General features: G+C 39.6%; 2 protein-coding genes across 2 annotated transcripts; both read left to right on the forward strand.

Moving 5' to 3' along the window:
• Nucleotides 1-1,125: 1,125 nt before the first annotated feature.
• Nucleotides 1,126-7,377, forward strand: LOC143533936 (uncharacterized). Its single transcript, XM_077028557.1, has 13 exons — nucleotides 1,126-1,204; nucleotides 1,303-1,356; nucleotides 1,870-2,025; nucleotides 2,427-2,465; nucleotides 2,555-2,791; nucleotides 3,293-3,346; nucleotides 3,489-3,575; nucleotides 3,656-4,094; nucleotides 4,381-5,147; nucleotides 5,295-5,613; nucleotides 5,915-6,513; nucleotides 6,623-6,785; nucleotides 6,876-7,377. Exons 1-13 carry the CDS (start codon nucleotides 1,126-1,128, stop codon nucleotides 7,375-7,377), a joined length of 3,495 nt encoding a protein of 1,164 aa, XP_076884672.1.
• A 24-nt stretch (nucleotides 7,378-7,401) lies between these two features.
• On the forward strand, nucleotides 7,402-8,286 carry LOC143533937 (uncharacterized). Its single transcript, XM_077028558.1, has one exon. It carries the CDS (start codon nucleotides 7,402-7,404, stop codon nucleotides 8,284-8,286), a length of 885 nt encoding a protein of 294 aa, XP_076884673.1.
• Nucleotides 8,287-21,021: the final 12,735 nt, after the last annotated feature.

Raw genomic sequence — 21,021 nt, forward strand, 5'->3', positions numbered from 1 at the left:
GATTTACTGTACACAAACACATTTGTTTATTTCGTGTATAAAAATAACAATCAATCTAAACATTTAAAATACGAAAACAATGATTTTTTTGTAAACAAAAATAAGGAAATGATTGGGTAAAAAGAAACTCTACCAACTAGTTGCCATTCAATTTGCTCATTCTAAAAATAAAAATTTGAATTTCAATATCATCAACAACTTCTAAAATTAAATATATTTGGTCTTATTCTTTCCTTAGGAAACACCTTTATTTATTTGATTGTGTTTGCAGTCACAAACAAATATCCGTCAATCATACAACCTCAAGAACCTTTCATGTGCTCTGATCCTCTTCAATCGTTTTAGCTACAATAAGTCCTACATCCAAGTATATTTTTTATTTCACATCATATATTAATATTGTATTTTTTTTGTTGGCCCTTTATGATCTTGCACATCATTATACGTTTTTATAGTTCCTCTCTCTTTTTTTTTTCACTTTTGTTAAAAAAAAGTATGCATACTTCGTACGAATAGTGTAACGATAATAGTGACCAAAGTTGAAGGCAAAGATGTTATATTAAGCCATTTTTATTGTTATAGTTGAGGTGTAGGATAGTGTTTAGTTGCAAGTGAAGGATGGATTTATATCCAAACGTATTTTCTGTATAAAATGCATATTTGTGTATAGTAATCAAAGTGTGAAGTAATAGTTGTAAAATATATAGAGTTTACATAATATATTCGTACCAGAGGTCAAGCCCGAGAGGCCCGCTCGGAAACGGTGGTGGACCATTGGCTAAGTTATAATACATGTGTTAGTATTTTTGTAATTATGTTTAGTGTATTTCAATTATATAGATTATATTTCAATTATATACATTATATACATGTTAAACTAGAATATTATAATTAAGTTGTTCTATTAAAACACCACCATTCATCAAACATACAATATACATTAATGTTGAACATCACTAAAAAAATTGTGTGAACTCGTGACAAACTATCTGCTTTAACAATTTTAAAATTTATTTGCCTATAAACCCAATTGGACTGCATAATGTTTTTTTTTGTTAATTTATGTCATGTTGTTGACGCTTTAAATTCACACTTAATGTATTTATTTTGTTAAATCACAAGGCGATGTCTAAAAGATCAAATGCTCACCTTATGAATTCGGAGAACGATGTTTCTAACAAGATATATACAACAAGGTCAAATTGTAAGTCATTCGTATACATGTTTATAATCAACTTTATGTGATATTAGTTTATTTTATATTACATCTAACATAAAAGATTGTGCCTGTTTTTTTTTCAGTTGATGCATCTGGAAGTCCATTGTCGAACATTTCAAATGGTATTCCATTTGATAGTGAGATTTTTTAACATGAATTTAAATTTTCTAAATTAAATTAAGAAAACAACAAAGACTCAAAATACGTATCTATGTCGCAGTGTTTAATAAAAACAATGCCTATTTTGATGCTGCTGAAAAAAGAAAACAACGAAAACTCATTTTGGATTCAAGAAAATCAAAATATAATGCGTCTGATAGTTTGTCAAAGGACCATAATTCGCCTACCATTGGAAGATCAGCCCGTATTTATCCAAGTAGTAAGATATACAAACTTACATTCTTATTAATTTGACCCATTATAGTTACACCAAAATTTGAAATATAAGGAGGAATGTATTAACTCACTTTTCTAACTTTTTTTATTAGGTTTTTTAACAAGAACTCCCTTTTCAGACGTTTCACATGGTACACCACATGCACCCTTTTCGATATGCAAATATTCATTGATTTTTAGACCCATTCTAGGTCTAAAATAGAATTGGTATATTTATTTATATTAAGGATATATAGCTTGCAATTTTGTAACAGTTTATAACAGAGAAGCTGCTGAGAAACGAAAAGCACGAAAGCTTATTTTGGATAATAGAAAAGCTAAGGTGCATCCGTCTACATTAACCAGTCATAATACATCAAATGTCGATGGTTCCTCGACCAGTGGAGTGTCAAACGTTATACAAAAACCAGGTACATGTAGTTACAACAATATGTACTTATTTCTACACCCAATTTCATCGTAACATATTATTATTATTATTATTATTATTATTATTATTATTATTATTATTATTATTATTATTTTCTTTATTACTATTATTGTCATAAATTATGTTTTATATATGTCTTGCAATTATATGACACTTTTCAATAAAGAAGCTGTTGAGAAGCCAAAAGTGCATGCGTCAACATCAACTATACATGATATACCAAATTCGTATTGTCCGTCTACCAGTGGAGGTTTAAATCGTAATCATACACCAAATAGTAAGATTTCATTATTTATATTAAATTCACACATTATACTTACCTGCATAAATTAGATACGTTAATTACAATTTATTTATTTGATTTAATTTTTGTTATTGCAGTTGAGCTATCTAGAACTCCCTTATTGGATATTTCGAACGGTATGTCGCATTTACGATTCTGTTTTGTAATTAAGTATAATTCTATTAATATTCATATTTTTTTCCCTTTGTTTCATATTTGTTTACAGTTGTTAACAGAATTGCTGCTGAGAAACGAAAAGCACGAAAACTAATTTTGGATAATAGAAGATCTAAACTGCACGCGTCTACATTAAGGCTTCAAAATACTACACTCTTACATACAAATAATAACCGGATATCCTATGGCAAAAAAATTGCTTCCTCTTCAAATACGTCTGTTAGACATCAACGTACATCCATCTCTAGCGTCAACGAAAGTATAAATTCATCGGATGTAAATGCTGGTATGCAGTTCGATATTAATTATTATTATTATTTTGTTATGAATATAAAATTGAAAGTTATAGACATTGTTTTGGAGACCGGACCGGCCGGTCTGACCGGTTCAACCGGAATTCGATAGTCCAGCCGGTCCGAGTGGTTTAGATGAAACGGTTCAAACATAAGTTATTTAAAATTATAAATTGTTAAACAAAAATAAACAATGCTATCATAAATAATCGAACTCAACACCTGTTAATTATAAGGAATGTACAAAGCCATCTGGGCTAGCAATTTGTTTACTTAATTTGATAAGCAGCAATATTAATACAAATAATTATTCAAATGTAAACTAAGTTTACTTTAAAAAAATATTGCACGTTACTTATTTTAATAATAAAATTTTAATCTAGAAATTTTCGACTATTAATATGTTCATAATCTGATAGTAGTCTCTTTTTTTTCAAATTATATTCCTAAAAATCGGGAATTTTTGTTATATTTTATATATTGTGCAATTTCAGTTTATAAGTGTTTTCCGGTTCTTAAATCCGAGCGGGCCGGTTCAACCGGTCCAAGTAGTGAACCAGTGATGCGTCCGGTTTAATGTCCGATCCGGTTACGAAAACTGAAGTTATAGATGAACACATCCACATACAACATTCAAATTTTAGCAATAGTTTTCGTTATTATAATTTTAAAACTTTTTAATTTTAGCAGGTGCATCTAATACGAGTAACATTATGCATAACGAAGATATACATGTTGACGATATTGTTAGGGACCCGTTTGTAGGAATATCTAGAGGTAAATATATTTCAGAAAATCAAAAATTTAGTAGTTTTTTATAACAAAGTTATAATTATTTATTTCAAATCGTGTAACAGATTACTTGGACCATGGTGATCAAAGTTTGACGTGTGGAAGTTGTTACGCAAAGTTATGGAAAAATGAAGGAGTACATGGTAGAACAAATAATGGGATAACAAATTATTTGTTATGTTGTGGTTACGGCAAGGTTCAACTTCCAAGCTTAAAAGCTCCTGATCTAAACTATAAAAATTTGTTTACTGATGTTGGCTCTAAAAGCAAATACTTTTTAAACAATATTCGTCGTTACAATTCGATATTTAGTTTTACTTCAATGGGTGGAAAAGTTGATAACTCCATTAATAACGTTAAAGCCCCCTACATTTTTAGACTTAGTGGACAAAATTTTCATCGTATTGGAAGTCTTCTACCTCTCCAAGAAGGAAAACCTAAATTCTCCCAACTATACATATATGACACGGATAATGAAGTATCAAATAGAAAGACAGTATGTGGGTATGTATAATAAATTTTCATATACATTATTATTATTATTATTATTATTATTATTATTTGGTTTTATCATTGTTTATATAGACGTTGGTCTAATAATAATAATATTTTGTAGTGACACAACCAGGGGATCTACCTCAACTTTAGACTTGATTGATCTGGAAATTATAACATAATTGAAGAGTATGTTAGACTCTCAAAATGTTTGGGTTAAAACATATAGAATGGTTTGAGATTGTTACAAACGAAATCCAAATTGCAACCTAAAACTCCGTCTTATTGGAAAAAGGCAACAAGATGGAAGAACATATAACTTACCAACCACATCTGAAATTGCAGCTCTTATTGTTGGAGACATTACTGATTCATATGAAAGTCGAGATATTATTGTAGAAATGCGGTCCGGAGAGCTTAAACACATTAGTGAACTGCATCCTTCGTACATTGGCCTTCATTATCCTATAATATTTCCGTATGGAGAGGATTGCTACAGAATTGACATTCCACACAGAGCAACATCAAGTTCATCTACTAAAAATTTGAAAAAATGTACAATGAGAGAATTCTTTGCTTATAGAATTCAAGATAGGGATAACGAATTTTCGTTGATTCTTATTTCCCGTAGGTTGTATCAACAATTTTTAGTTGATGGGTACACAATGATTGAAAGTGAAAGACTTTTTTGGGTGCGTCATCAACAAAAACATCTTCGATGTGAAACTTATGAGAACCTACGCAATTTACATATCCAAGGAAATGCTGATGTTTCTAGCATTGGAACCCGTGTAATATTACCTTCATCTTTCACCGGTGGTGCTAGATATATGATGCAAAATTATCTAGATGCAATGGCTCTATGTAAGTGGTTTGGGTATCCAGACTTTTTCATAACCATCACATGTAATCCAAAATGGCCAGAAATTAAACGTTTTCTTAAAGTTACCAACATCAATCCCGAAGACAGGCCTGATATCTTATCTAGAATCTTTAAAATGAAGCTTGATTCAATTATTAAGGACTTAAAAGATAAAAAACTACTTGGTAGAGTTTCAACAGGTATGTTTCAATTTATTTAATTATTATGTAATATTTATACAATAAATATTAGCATTTTATATATTGTTAATTTTTGTGTATAGTAATCATATAACCACTTACAATATCAACAAAACTAATGTTTTATTTGTTTTAATGTTTTTGTAGTTGTCTATACTGTGGAGTTTCAAAAACGTGGATTGCCTCATGCCCACTTATGTTTATTTTTGCATCCCGATCACAAACTCCCTGGTGTTGAGAATGTTGACCAGTTTATATGTGCCGAGATTCCAGATGAAAAAGAAGATCCAACATTATATTCACTCGTGAAGGAGTTCATGATGCATGGGCCATGTGGGGCTGCTAATTTAAAGTGTTCATGTATGATTGATAAAAGATGTTCAAAGAACTTCCCAAAGAAGTTTTCTAATGCAACTTCACTTGATTCAGATGGATTCCCTATATATAGAAGAAGGGACTCCGGATCGTATGTTGAAAGGTCAAATATACAGTTACATAATCGTAGTGTGGTTCCATATAACAAAGAACTTTTAAAAAGATATCAGGCACATATAAATGTTGAGTGATGCAACCAAGCAGGGTCCATCAAGTATTTGTTTAAGTATATTAACAAAGGTCCAGACAGGGCTACTGTTTCAGTGGTACAAAACAATGAAGGAGCCGATGATCTTCCAGAAAAAGATGAAATAAAAGAATATTATGATTGCAGATATATATCTGCGTGTGAAGCATCATGGAGGATTTTTTTCTTTTGATATTCATTATAGGTATCTTTCTGTGATGCACCTCCCATTTCATCTTCCTGGACAACAACAAGTTGTTTATGAGGCTGACGAGGACATTGAGAATGTGCTGGAGAAAGCATCTGTAAATTCTTCCATGTTCACATCTTGGATGGCTTGTAATCAACATGACGATCTTGCACGACAACTTACTTATGTCGAATTTCCAAGTAAGTTTGTTTGGGTACTTAAAGATCGAAAATGGGAACGAAGAAAAAAAGGGTTCTCAGTTGGTAGAATCCATCATGTTTCTCCTTCTCTTGGTGAAGCATATTTTTTAAGAGTTCTTCTTAACAAAGTAAAAGGACCAAGATCATTCGCCGAAATTAAAACGGTTAATGGTGTAACTTATGCTACTTTTAGAGATGCGTGTTATGCACTTGGTCTTTTAGATGATGACAGCGAATATATCGAGGCAATTCAAGAAGCGAGTCAATCGGGATCTGGTTTTTTTCTTCGTAATTTATTTGCTTCTATGCTAATGTCAAATAGTATTTCGAGGCCAGAATTTGTTTGGGAGAAGACATGGGAGTATTTGTCAGACGACATCCTTTACCAACAACGAAGAATATTAAATATTCCAGGTTCTTTTTTACCTTATACTCTACTTTATAATTTAAGCTTCAACTTTTTTTATGTGTTTTAATATTATTCGAATCATGTATTTATGATTTTGTTTTTAATTATATACAGATTTATCACTAACTGAAGAGCAACTTAAAAACCTGACTTTATATGAGATTGAGAAATTTTTACTACGCAACAATTATAGCTTAAGAAGATTTTCGACTATGCCTTATCCTGATAATGAGTCGCTATCGTCTTCTAACAACCATTTGATTAGTCAGGAGCTATCGTATGACATACCAACTTTACAAAATGAGGTTCGGTGTCTTTTGAGTCAGTTAATAGCTGAATAACAACTAATTTATGATGATATTAACAGAGCAATCGAAGGTGATAATGGTGGTGTATTCTTTGTTTACAGTTATGGTGGAACTGGTAAAACCTTTTTGTGGAAGACACTTTCTGCTTCAATAAGATCCAAAGGAGAAATAGTTTTGAATGTTGCTTCAAGCGTCATTGCATCTTTATTATTGCCGGGAGGACGAACAACACATTCAAGGTTTGGAATTCCTATAAATCTTACTGAGGTTTTGTCTTGTGGCATTAAAAAGAACACTGAGGCTGTCCATTTATTAAAGAAAACAAAGTTAATTATATGGGACGAGGCACCTATGACTCATAAACATGCGTTTGAAGCTTTGGACAAAACCTTGAAAGACATGTTGGGTCAAAGTGGTAACATAAATAATGAAAGGCCATTTGGTGGGAAAGTTGTCGTTTTTGGTGGTGATTTTAGACAAACTCTTCCTGTTATTCAAGGCGGCACGAGGCAAGAAATTGTTAATGCATCTTTGTGTTCATCCTACCTTTGGGGTACTTGAAAAGTACTTAAACTAACAAAAAACATGAGGTTAACCGTTGGAAGTGACAAATCTAAAATACAAGAAACAAAAGAGTTCGCTAATTGGCTTTTGGATCTAGGAAAGGGAAAACTTGGTGGTCAAAATGATAGTGACGCGACTTTTGATATTCCTGACGATCTTCTTATTAAGGATACCATTGATCCTATTTCACAATTAATTGACTTTGTATATCCTTCTATCCTCAAAGACTATGAAAATCCAAATTTCTTTAGTGAAGGAGCCTTACTTGCACCAACAAATGAGGTCGTTGAGGAAGTTAATGATCGTTTGTTGTCCATGTTTCCAGGAGAAGAGAAAGAATACCTTAGCTCTGATAGTATATGTCCAGATGAAAATGTTCGTGACATGCTTCAAGAAAATTTGTACTCTCCTGATGTTTTAAATGGATTAAAAATTTCTGGAATGCCAAATCACAAGTTAGTACTAAAAGTTGGAGTACCGATCATGCTACTTAGAAATGTTGACCAAAAAAATGGTCTATGTAATGGAACAAGATTACAGGTAAAGAGACTTTATAATTGTGTTATTGAAGTTGTTGTCATATCTGGAACCAATATTGGTGACCGCACTTATATTTCAAGATCAAATCTTATACCAACAGATAAAAAAATTCCATTCAGATTTCAAAGGAGGCAGTTTCCAGATGTTGTTTGTTTTGCAATGACAGTCAATAAAAGCCAAGGTCAATCACTTTCTAGGGTTGGTTTATTTCTTAAACAACCAGTTTTCACCCATGGCCAATTATATGTTGCGCTGTCTAGAGTTACAACAAGAGAAGGGCTCAAAGTACTCATTTTTGATGAAGATGGTCAAGTTTCAAATAAGACTACAAACGTTGTATATAAAGAGATTTTTAGAGATTTATGAGAGCTATGTTATGTAATTCTATTTGTCTTCATTGCAATGTATTAGATGTTTTGAGTGAACCTTTAGTTTCATTGACTTTTTTATAATATAATTTATCCAACCCGTGTATCACACGGGTACCTAACCTAGTCTAATATATATATAAAAAAAAAAGAAGATTAAATTAGTTTTCGTTATAGTATTTGACTTTGTAGTGTAGTTTACATATGTAACTTGATAATTAACTTTTTATATATATGTATATCATTAAGTTACATATATGTATCTTAGTATATGACCAATTCTAAAATGCAAAAGTAAAAACACTACATATATGTAAACTTATACAAACAAGAGAGTACATAGTATAATTACATATGTGTAATTGCAATGCTACACATATGTCTCACCATCAATAACTTTGTTTTGGTATGTATGTCAAGTAAAGATAATGTTTTTTTCTTGAAAGATCAACAAAACAATTTATATAAAAAACACTAGCAAGAAGCTAGACGTAACACCACAATACAAACATACAAGCACCAAAAACACTAAAGGCCGTGAAAACGGGTAAAACAGAAAAATACATAACAAAAACCACACACGCCAAATACGAACCAACACACTACACCCGGAAGCCACAACAATCTTCCCAAGACAAACTGAATCTGCGCGACCTGTTCTTAATCCAAAGGAAGCCCATCACCTTGATCTCCTCGAAAAGAGTCGCAACTTGAATGGGAGACCCGCTATGCACTAGTGAGTTCCTCTTCTTCCACAGACACCATATCGTGACCAAACATATTGCTTGAAAAACTTTTGCTTTATCTTTGGGCACCGGGGTGAACCTGTGTAAGTCCACCAAATCACGAATAGAAAAGATAAAAAGGTCAGGCATATTACACCATTGGGGAATTAAGCTCCACACCGTTTGGGCTAGTCCACACGAAACGAAAACGTGTTCAACCGATTCGTCAACTTCCCCACAAATCGGACACAAAACCGAGCTTACCGGAATATTTCTTTTGGCTAAAGCATAAATGTCGGTAGGCGCCCAAGGACCGCCCTCCACGCTACAAACCAACTTTCTTTGGAACTAAGTTATTCCAAACGAACACGAGTTCAGGGATCGCAAAAGAGTTTTTGACGATACGAGCTTTCAAACTTTGAACAGAAAAAACACTAGAAGAGTCCAAGGACCAAACCACCTCATCCTTCCCATGCACCAAGCATAATCCTTGGCAGACCCTCAATAATGCTCTAAACTCTTCCACTTCGGCCATATTAGTTGGACTTCTAACCCATCCCACCTACCACAAATCCATTCATCCAACATGTATAACCTGTCCGCGACCACACACCCTTTGTACCTTTCAAGCGAGAACAATCTAGGAAACCTCTCACAAAAAGGAATAGAGTCAACCCACACATCCAACCAGAACCAAGTAGAGTGTCCACTTGTCACCTGCTGCCGAAAACATTTTTTAATAATTATGTCTGATTTTCGGAGACAAGAATCAATTTTAACAATCTGAGTCCAGGAGCACGGTAAGGATAACTTGGCTGGAATAGCCTACCACGCTCTCGAGGAGTGATGGAATGCCCAAATAACTTTCCACCATAACGAACCCTTCTCCGTTTTAAACCTCCACCACCACTTAGCTATCAACGATAAGTTTGTGTCACGCAACCGCCCTAAACCGAGGCCCCCGAACTTAGCCGGAGCTGTAATCTTATCCCATGCGACCCAATTGATTTTTGATTTCTCCATCGAGCCTCCCCAAAAGAAAATGTAGGTTCCCAGCCGGATCTACACGAGATATCTCGTTCTACGTAGGTGCGGAATCCCTACGTAAGACGTTACGAGCGTAGAAGACGATACGAGTTAACACAATCGAACACACGTTACAATAAACAAATACTCGTTATATTGCAACCTTAAACACGTGATATCAATCACTGATTACAGGACTCTCTGACTCGTAAACTCGAATAATAAAACTTCTTAATGTTTGTTGTTTAATTAAGCCGTAACCTAATCAATATATAACACGACAACTTCGCCTGGCATGTTCAGGCGAAGTTGTCCCTAACTTCGCTTGTCTAACAAGTTCGCCTATATAAGCGAACTTGTTAGCTAACTTTGCTTACATCAAATACAAAACATTACAAACTCGATTACAGACACTAGACACTGAACTACTGACATCATGCACCAACAGACTCCCCCTTGGCAGTAGCTTCATCTCTTTATCTTCAAGCACGTGTCTTGTAATCTTCAACAATCTTGAATCTTCATCTTTAAGCATTCACTCCTTCTCGTACACATACCGACACAACTCTTTGATATTTCCTCGCTTCGTCTTTCCAAGCAGGAATATAAAAGATTTTCTTCTCATTCAGCACCTGCAGATCAGCTCGAGACAGGTTCACTAGATGCATCGGATCATAGACTCTCAGCAGCTCTTGTTCATCTTCATCTTCCATCACTGCTTCAGCTGTCTCACAATCTACATACCACCACTTCAACTCTTTGAGCACATCCTTGGGCATTTGTTTCATCGGCACTTCTTTCAAACACCGGATCGGTTTATACTTCATAATCATCCAAGGCTTGCCATCTGCTCTCAATCCTCTATCTTTATCTTTGATAAGTTTACCCTTCTGTGGTTTCAGCAGCTCGAACTTCTTTTCCTTTATACTCTCCTTCCATACTATCTCTTCATCAATCACAATCTGTTCACCAATCTTCTCTATCTCATCACTCGGTAATAAATCATCATCACACATAAAGTCATCATCCATCTCCTCAACCTCCACTACCACCAAATCATCACCACCAGCTGCAGTTGTCGAATCCCCCTGAGTTGTGGAAGTCCCAAGAGCTTGTACAGTTCTTGGCAACTCACCACCTGCACCTTTCGATGCATTGGGATCATCGTCTCGATCATTTCTCCTCTTGGTCCTCAACTCATCGCCTTTACAGCTTGTCTCCCCCTGAGATGCCAAGAACTCCTTCAGAGCATCTATGATTTTTCCATGTTCTACCAGCAGGGACGACTGCATCTGATTCTCTGCAACTAGGCGTTGAATAGCCTGGGTCTGGATAAGATTAATCCTTGACTGTTCTGCCACGACCCGTTCAAGTGCTGCTATTCGTTCTGAGTCTGATAAGGTTGCATCGAAATCAAACCTCAGATGTGATATATCTTGAGTGTACTGAGGAGGGATTTCCGATGTAACCGGGACCTCAGAAGTAGACGTAACCGCAGGTGGTATCGTCAACGATAACCCTGCAGTGGCCACAACCGTCGACTCAATAAAATGTGCCACAACCTCCGTTGGAGTAAGAGTTGGAGGTGGCAACGAGACAATCTCCGGAGCCGATAGTTGAAATGAAGTGAGTGGGAGGCCAAATGAGGATGAGGTAGCCACCACGAGAATGTCCGTGGCGCTTGGCCTTGTAACCTGTAATGAAGAGGGAACCATTGTCATACCGGACAGTGCGGGTGGGGTGAAACGTACCACCCTCGAGCTCTCACCAGCTCCCGATCCTGCACCTGCCCGTTCCCTTCTTGATCTGCGAATCAACTGTTGAACTTCTTCTTCATAGTCTGACTCGCTATCATCATCAGTTCTCTTCCTTTTCCCATGAGTCCGTTCATGTGTTACCAAAATCCGTCTTGCTTCGGCCACTTCATCATCAGAATCTGAGCCAGCCACCATTGTAGCTGCCCTAGTAACATTTACACCCGAAACATGTGCAACAGAGACTTGCACAATCTCCTCTGGATCAACCCTCTCCATGTCAAAAAATCCTTGACCGCCAAACTCTGCGTCAAGGTCAACGTTCTCCTTCGGTGACACAACAGGAGCAGCAGGTAAAGCTTGAGGTGCTCCTGCCTGTTGTGGTGCCGGGTCCCGAAACTCGTCCCCACGAGCAGGCACATACCCCGGGTTGATTAAGTACCCGAATAGTGGAGTATGTCGAGGACGGAGCTCAGGTTTGCTCCTCGCACTGGAGGATCTGCATTGGGCAAAGATCCTTTTGCTCACACTTTCTACGTATCGGATTGGTCGGCGCTGAGGTAGCGTTGGAGCAACATGATTCAAGATCATTTGGAGAAATCTTGGATACATGATAAATCTCTCACGCGCCACCGCTCTTCTTTGTCGATCGATCTCGTAGAAGACCATCTGACTAAAGCTGTAACGCTTATTATAAGTCAGAGCAGTCATTGCCGACTGCATGGTCGCGCCCATGCCATCAGTGCCCGCCTTTCTCCCTGACATGCAAACAATCATGACATGCATGAGAAAGCGCCACTGGTCAAGCAAAAATCCCTTCCTTCTCTGGGTATCTCCCAAGGGACCTGAGTATCCCATCCTCAAAAACGCTCCATCACGGAAAGGAGCTACAAAGTCTGTCGGGTCATCCCTAGTCTCATCTCCAAAACGTAAAGCCGCCCGGATCTGTTCAGATGAGAACTGAACAATGTGGTTGTTGACTGTTGCTCGCATCACCGGGGGCTCGACCCTACAATCATATTCCACGGTATGCCAAAAATCCTCAATGTTGGGTAAGGATATCGGCAGAGTTGTCGTAATCGCGTGGAATATACGCGAGCGTAATAGGAACGTGATGATTTCACGGAAATCATCAACTCCGCTCGCCTCCGGGTCTAATGTTATATACATGTTGTGACCCGGGAAGAACTGTCTCTGGTTATCACTGTGACATCTGCCCCGATCCGACCCGACCCAGGTACCCGTTTCTCTGATCCGATCTCTTTCTTTTATGATTTAATATTTATTTGTACTTATACTTTATTTTTAATAATAATATTTTCCTTCCCGCCTCTTCCTCTCTTTTCCTTTCCTCCGTCCCGTCCCTCTTCTTCTCTCCGCTTTCTTTCTCTCTTGTCGCCGTCCCGCCCTTAAGCCTTGAACCCTTTCTCTTATTTTTTGTGTCCTTTGTTTCTTCCCGCCTAAGGTTGTCCGCGCAGCTCCACGCGCCAGACTCCTTACAAGGAAGCCTGCGCGAAGACCAGTTGTTCCTGCGTTACGCGAGGCGAACTGTTCTCGCAGCGCGCTAAGAATTGTAGTTCTCGCAGCGCGCTAAGAACGGAAGTTCTTCCCGCGGCGCGCTAAGAATGGTAATTCTTCCCGCGGCGCGCTAAGGATAATAGTTCTTCCCGCGGCGCGCTAAGGTTTGTTCTGTCAGCCTTCGCCCTCGCGCGTGCGCTCGAGCCTTCTCGCGCTAAACCCTTTGAGTTTTCTTCTGTTTAATCTAGCCGTTTGCTTTTGTGTTGTCTTATCTTCTGTGCTGTTGACCTGACCTGTCTTATGTCTGAAAAGCCACTTTTGGCGCAGCATGCGCACCAACCCCATTGGTTGACAGAAAAAGTGACTGACATTATCTTTGGAGATCTGCTTTTCCATGCTTGACCAGTACTTTTATCTGACCCGCCCATGCCTGTTTACTGTTACCTGTCAGCTTTTCCTTGTCCCCTGCAGCTGCCATATCTTTTGATATCTTTTGCTTTTGGAATCTTTTGCTTTTTGAGATCTTTTCCCCTTTTCTAGGGATTGTGTTCCCTAGGGTTTCCCTATAAATAATAATCTTATTTTTCCTAACACTACACACACAAACACTTATTTTAACCTCCTCCTTGATCTCTCTGCCGCCTCCCTCTCTGCCTCCGTCTTCCTCCCTGTTCTGCCCTGCTTTTCCGGTAATATATATTGTATATAATAATTTACTTATTAATTATGCTAACTTATAATCAAGACTTAAAGCAAATCGTTAAAACAATAATCTTTAATTATAGGTTAACTTGTGCTTGTTTAAAGTTGGTTCTTGCTTTATCTTTCACCGCATCGTTTATCAAGTGAGTAATCTCGTACCTAATCCCTTTTTATTTTTTTAATGTTTTGGGATGTTCATGTGTTCATACAAACTTAGAGTCTTAAACTGTTTATGAACTTTAGTCGCGCAGTATCCCATGTGTTGAGGATGTAGACTTGGCTGTTTATTTGTATGTGTGGATCATTAACCGTCTTGTCGGTCTATTCCGCAGTTCTCATGGTACCATTAGATGAACACGGGAGAACAATCGTTTATGATTTTCTCTTTTGTTTACACTTGCACAGTCTTTCTTGTTTGTGAGCTCAATTGTGAGCACTGGCAGTCTATGAATCTTAGAGTTGGTCCCGATCAGATTACACCCTTGTTGAAAACCAGACATACACATGTTGCGCGCAGATTTATTGTTATCTATGTATTGTAATAAACTTGATTTCTCACCAACACGCAAGTGTTTGACGTTTTAATTTAACACATGTTCAGGTTTGCTGTAGCTGTTTTGGAGCTTGTGGACACGTAGGAAGTTTTCTTTATTTTGGACCTAGATTAAAATGTATCAAGACAAGTTATTGTTGTTCGAATATTATGATATATTGATTTATGATGATTTATGTTATCTTCTGTCTACTTTGCGTGTGCGCGAATGAATGTATTTATTAAATATTGACACCCAAATAGTGTCACGAGTAATGAAACAATATGTGGCGCCCCGATGTATAATCCGCCTTTGGTCGGGGTGTTACAGATTGGTATCAGAGCTCGTTGACTTTAGGATAGGTGGTTAGACGTAACGGCCTAGAATACCTAAGAGTCCCTTCTCGCGCATGAGAGAAATCTCATGTTTGCGCGCTTATTGTTAATTACTCGTTATTTATAAATATGCTTGCGCAGACGCAGTATTTGATTTTATGATTTATTTCGCGATATTTCGATTTTTGCTGAATTTCGATTTTTATTGATTTTACTTACATATTCGTTTGTTGGATTTGGAAATCCGAAAAGTCATGGTGATACATGAATAGTTGATTTTCAATTTCCATTTACGATTATGTTCTGAGATGGGAGACTTGAAAAGTCATGGTGATACATGAATTGTCAACCTCCAATACTCATTTTCTTGTATATTTTAAATTGAGAACTCGGAAAGTCATGGTGATACATGAATTGTCGATTCTTGATTCGAATTTGTTACCTTTATTAAGTCTGCATTTAGGGTCATTTATTTTACTTTAACTTTTGACAGTAACTGACTCCGCGAAACCAAGCTTTTCGAGGTTATACTTTGCGCTAAAACCAAGATATTAACAAAAATTAAAACTTTTATAGAATGCCTCCGCTATCTCGCCGCCATCAGAGGAGAGAAGCCTCGCGCAGACGTTCGCAGCAACGTTCCCAGGAAATGGCCGCCGCAATAGCCCAAGCTTTGAGCCAAAACAATACCTCCAGTTATAACATTAAGTCCTTTAACGCGGGTAACCCTCCAAAGTTCACAGGTCTTGAAGGAGCCACCGTGATGCTCCAATGGCTCGAGAAGATAGAAAACACTTTCCTCCACACCCAATGCCCCTCAGACAGACGAACCCTATATGCTTCTAGTGTCCTGGAATCTAGAGCGCTTACATGGTGGAATGGAGTAGCTCATGCGCGTGGCGTAGAAGCTGCTTCTAGCATGACATGGGAGGAATTCAAGGAAATTCTTACGCGAGAATTCTGCCCTCCCAACGAAGTTAAGCGCCTGGAGGAAGAATTTTGGAATCTTAAGCAGTACAGTGGCGAAGCGCGCGAGTACGCGACGCGTTTCCATGAACTAAGCCTGCTTGTCCCTCACCTTGTTACCCCTTCCCGCCGAGCCATCGAGAAATTTCTTGGGGGTCTCCCCATGGAAATTCAAGATTCTGTATGGGCCAGAAACCCAGTAACCCTCTCTGACGCCATTGAGTTGGCCGCTGTGCTCAGCGACAACCATGTCAGAGCAGGAACCCTGTTCCTGCGGGGAGCTGAGAAGACCAAACCCACCAAGACTGCCCCTGAACCAACAGAAACCAAACCAGAACCCTCAAACCGTAACAACCTCAAGCGCAGGCGCAAAGCCTATGCGCTTATCAACCCGCCCATTGTCCAGCAACCCACCTATCAACCTCCAGTTTACGCGCCTAACCCACTGACGACTTACCCAACTCCTGTAGTCCATAACTATGCCTTAACCAATCCTGCACTCCCTGCCCCGCCAACTAAGAAACCTTACACAGGAAACCACCCCTTTTGCCCAACCTGTAGATTTCACTACCCAACCCAAACCCCGTGTCGACTTTGTCACCGATGTGGCCGCGCTGGTCACATGGCGGAAAACTGTAGAGTTCTTCCCGCCAATCCAATTGCGCCAACACCACCAGTCTACCCGCAGAACCCACAACCAACCTACCAAAACCCACGACCCAGATCGTGCTTTAACTGCGGTGATCCCAGTCATTTCCGGAACGCGTGCCCGAGACTACAAGTTCAGATTACGCAAGCGAATCCGGTGAACCAGATTTCGAACCAAGTGACGCGTGGCCGAGCTTTTAACATAACCGCGCACCAAGCGCAAGCGAATAATGACGTAGTTAATGGTACATTTTTGCTTAACGGATTTTATGCTTCTGTACTTTTTGATACTGGCGCCGATCAAAGTTTTATTTCTCGCGCGTTTGAGCAGAAGCTTGCGCGACCGCGCAGCGATTTAAAAGAAAATTTTTCAGTTGAATTGGCTAATGGCGAAACTGTTTTAATTAACTCCGTGATTAAAGATTGCACGCTTAACCTTAACGAAAACGATTTTCTGATCGACCTCATCCCCATGCCTCTTGGAAGCTTTGATGTTATTATTGGCATGGACTGGCTCTCAAAGAATCGCGCCGAAGTTATTTGCGCCAAGAAGTTGATTCGCATTCCTCGAGAAAATGGTGATCTTCACATCTATGGCGAGAAACCCTCCAGTGGTCTTAAACTTATGTCTTGCGCCGAAGCCCGAAGGCTCATGCGGAAAAGGTGTATTGCATTTTTAGCCCATGTGGTTAAACCCGATGAAGGAAAGAAGAAACTTCGCGATATCCCTGTTGTGCGTGATTTCCCCGAAGTTTTTCCTGATGATCTTCCTGGTATCCCTCCCGCTCGTGAAGTCGAGTTTCGTATTGATCTTGTCCCTGGTGCTTCCCCCGTAGCTAAATCTCCTTACCGTCTTGCACCCGCTGAGATGCAAGAATTGGCAAGCCAACTTCAAGAGTTGACTGCTAAAGGATTCATTCGCCCTAGCTCTTCGCCCTGGGGTGCTCCGGTGTTGTTCATTAAAAAGAAAGATGGTTCGTTTCGCATGTGTATCGATTACCGCGAGTTGAACAAACTCACCATTAAGAACCGGTATCCCTTACCGCATATTGACGACCTCTTCGATCAACTCCAAGGTGCCTCTTGTTTTTCCAAGATCGATCTCCGCTCTGGCTATCACCAGTTGCGCATCCGCGATGAAGATGTTCCGAAGACTGCTTTTCGTACTCGTTATGGCCATTTTGAATTCTTGGTCATGTCCTTCGGTTTAACCAACGCACCCGCCGTTTTCATGGATCTAATGAATCGGGTATGTAGGCCTTTCTTGGATTAATTCGTGATTGTGTTTATCGATGACGTTCTGATTTATTCTAAGACCAAGGCCGAGCATGAGCAACATCTCCGGTTGGTGTTGCAAAAGCTTCGAACCGAGCAGCTCTATGCCAAGCTCTCCAAGTGTGAATTCTGGTCGGATGAAGTACAGTTTCTTGGCCATGTTGTTAATAAGATGGGTATCCATGTCGACCCATCCAAAATTGAAGCAATCAAGAACTGGATTACGCCATCCACTCCTACCGAGATCCGTTCCTTTCTGGGCTTAGCTGGTTATTACCGGCGCTTCATTTCGAACTTCTCGAAGATCGCTTTGCCTTTAACAGCTCTAACGCACAAAGGTAAACCGTATATTTGGGGCTCGAAGCAAGAAGAAGCCTTTCTGACGCTCAAGCGTTTGTTGTGTGAAGCTCCTATCCTTGCGTTACCTGAGGGTAATGAAGATTTTGTCGTGTATTGCGATGCATCCAACCAAGGTCTCGGTTGTGTTCTTATGCAACGAGGCAAGGTTATCGCTTACGCATCAAGGCAACTCAAGGTTCATGAAAAGAATTATACAACTCACGACCTCGAACTTGGTGCAGTGGTATTTGCCTTGAAGATCTGGAGACACTACCTTTATGGTACTAAGTGTATCCTCTACACTGACCATAAAAGCCTTCAGCATATCTTTGATCAAAAGGAACTCAACATGAGGCAACGCCGATGGAACGAACTCATCAGCGATTACGATTGTGAGATCCGGTATCATCCTGGTAAGGCTAATGTGGTAGCCGATGCGCTCAGCCAAAAACCCTGCCAGCTTAACTGTATCTTGCCGCGCACGCAGCTTCACTTTGCGCCGATTCAGAGCAATCTTGAATCACGCATTCGCGACGCGCAGCGCGCATCCATCAGTAATGGTAACCTTCGCGCCGAGTTAGCGTGTGGCGCGGAAGCGCACTTTGTCCCTAATCTGAGTGGAATTCTCTGCTATCTTAATCGCATCTGGATTCCCTTTGATGAGAATCTTCGCGCTGATATCCTGAGTGAAGCGCATAAATCTTGGTATTCCGTTCATCCCGGCGCTGATAAGATGTACAAGGATTTGCGCATTACCTATTGGTGGCCCGGTATGAAAAAGGATATTGCTGTGTTCGTAGCTAAATGCCTGACTTGTTCTAAAGTAAAAGCTGAACACCAACGCCCATCTGGTTTGCTCGAACAACCAAAAATTCCTACGTGGAAATGGGAAGGTATAGCGATGGACTTTATTACCAAGTTACCTTTGACAGCAAGCAAACATGATAGCATTTGGGTAATAGTGGATCGTTTGACTAAATCTGCCCACTTTCTGCCCATTCGTGAAAACTACCGTGTTGAGCAACTCGCGCAGCTTTATGTCAAGGAAATTGTCTGCCGTCATGGTACTCCTTTGAGCATCATATCCGATCGCGATGGCCGTTTTATATCTCGCTTTTGGAAATCTCTCCAATCTGCGCTAGGAACTCGCTTGGACATGAGTACGGCATATCATCCTCAGACTGACGGTCAGTCTGAGCGAACTATTCAAACTCTTGAGGATATGCTCCGATCTTGTGTTCTTGATTTTGGAGGTAATTGGGATTCACACCTGCCTTTGATCGAGTTCTCTTATAATAACAGCTATCATTCCAGTATCGGTATGGCCCCATTTGAAGCACTTTACGGTCGTAAGTGCCGCTCCCCGATTTGTTGGAGCGAAGTGGGTGAAACTCAAATCACAGGACCCGAACTTGTTCAAGAGACAACCGATAAAATCGCCAAGATCCGTGATCATCTGCTGACTGCCAGAAGCCGACAGAAGAGTTACGCAGATTGCAGGCGAAAGCCTCTCGAATTTCAAGTTGGTGATCTTGTTCTCCTCAAAGTGTCGCCTTGGAAAGGTGTTGTCCGCTTTGGGAAGAAAGGTAAGCTTGCTCCTCGATATGTTGGACCATTTAAGATTCTCGCGCGTGTAGGAAAAGTTGCCTACAGACTTGACCTGCTGCCCGCGCTCAGTAATGTGCATCCAACGTTCCATGTATCCAATCTCAAGAAGTGTTTAGCTGACGAGAACCTTCACATTCCACTTGATGAAGTTCAAGTTGATGAATCTATGCATTTCGTTGAGAAGCCTGTTGAGATTATGGATCGCGAGGTTAAGCAAACCAAGCGCAGTCGTATCCCTATCGTGAAAGTTCGCTGGGAGTCCAAGCGCGGAGCCGAGTTTACATGGGAAAGGGAAGATCAAATGAAGATCAAGTACCCGCACCTGTTCTTTGCGCAACCTACTTCGAGATAAATTTCGGGACGAAATTTCTTAAAGTAGGGGAGACTGTGACATCTGCCCCGATCCAACCCGACCCAGGTACCCGTTTCTCCGATCCGATCTCTTTCTTTTATGATTTAATATTTATTTGTACTTATACTTTATTTTTAATAATAATATTTTCCTTCCCGCCTCTTCCTCTCTTTTCCTTTCCTCCGTCCCGTCCCTCTTCTTCTCTCCGCCTTCTTTCTCTCTTGTCGCCGTCCCGCCCTTAAGCCTTGAACCCCTTCTCTTATTTTTTGTGTCCTTTGTTTCTTCCCGCCTAAGGTTGTCCGCGCAGCTCCACGCGCCAGACTCCTTACAAGGAAGCCTGCGCGAAGACCAGTTGTTCCTGCGTTACGCGAGGCGAACTGTTCTCGCAGCGCGCTAAGAATTGTAGTTCTCGCAGCGCGCTAAGAACGGAAGTTCTTCCCGCGGCGCGCTAAGAATGGTAATTCTTCCCGCGGCGCGCTAAGGATAATAGTTCTTCCCGCGGCGCGCTAAGGTTTGTTCTGTCAGCCTTCGCCCTCGCGCGTGCGCTCGAGCCTTCTCGCGCTAAACCCTTTGAGTTTTCTTCTGTTTAATCTAGCCGTTTGCTTTTGTGTTGTCTTATCTTCTGTGCTGTTGACCTGACCTGTCTTATGTCTGAAAAGCCACTTTTGGCGCAGCATGCGCACCAACCCCATTGGTTGACAGAAAAAGTGACTGACATTATCTTTGGAGATCTGCTTTTCCATGCTTGACCAGTACTTTTATCTGACCCGCCCATGCCTGTTTACTGTTACCTGTCAGCTTTTCCTTGTCCCCTGCAGCTGCCATATCTTTTGATATCTTTTGCTTTTGGAATCTTTTGCTTTTTGAGATCTTTTCCCCTTTTCTAGGGATTGTGTTCCCTAGGGTTTCCCTATAAATAATAATCTTATTTTTCCTAACACTACACACACAA

This window comes from Bidens hawaiensis, unplaced genomic scaffold (genome assembly GCF_021521415.1).
Source record: "Bidens hawaiensis isolate Kalapana, Puna unplaced genomic scaffold, B.hawaiensis_p1.1 tig00009951_1, whole genome shotgun sequence".
Classification (NCBI taxonomy): domain Eukaryota; kingdom Viridiplantae; phylum Streptophyta; class Magnoliopsida; order Asterales; family Asteraceae; genus Bidens; species Bidens hawaiensis.

Coding starts and splice junctions, on each gene's coding strand:
- LOC143533936 (XM_077028557.1), top strand. CDS start 1,126: ATGTCTAAAAGATCAAATGCTCACCTTATGAATTCGGAGAACGATGTT. Junction 2,466..2,554: donor CTTATTGGATATTTCGAACG/GTATGTCGCATT, acceptor ATTTGTTTACAG/TTGTTAACAGAATTGCTGCT. Junction 5,148..5,294: donor ACTTGGTAGAGTTTCAACAG/GTATGTTTCAAT, acceptor ATGTTTTTGTAG/TTGTCTATACTGTGGAGTTT.
- LOC143533937 (XM_077028558.1), top strand. CDS start 7,402: ATGAGGTTAACCGTTGGAAGTGACAAATCTAAAATACAAGAAACAAAA.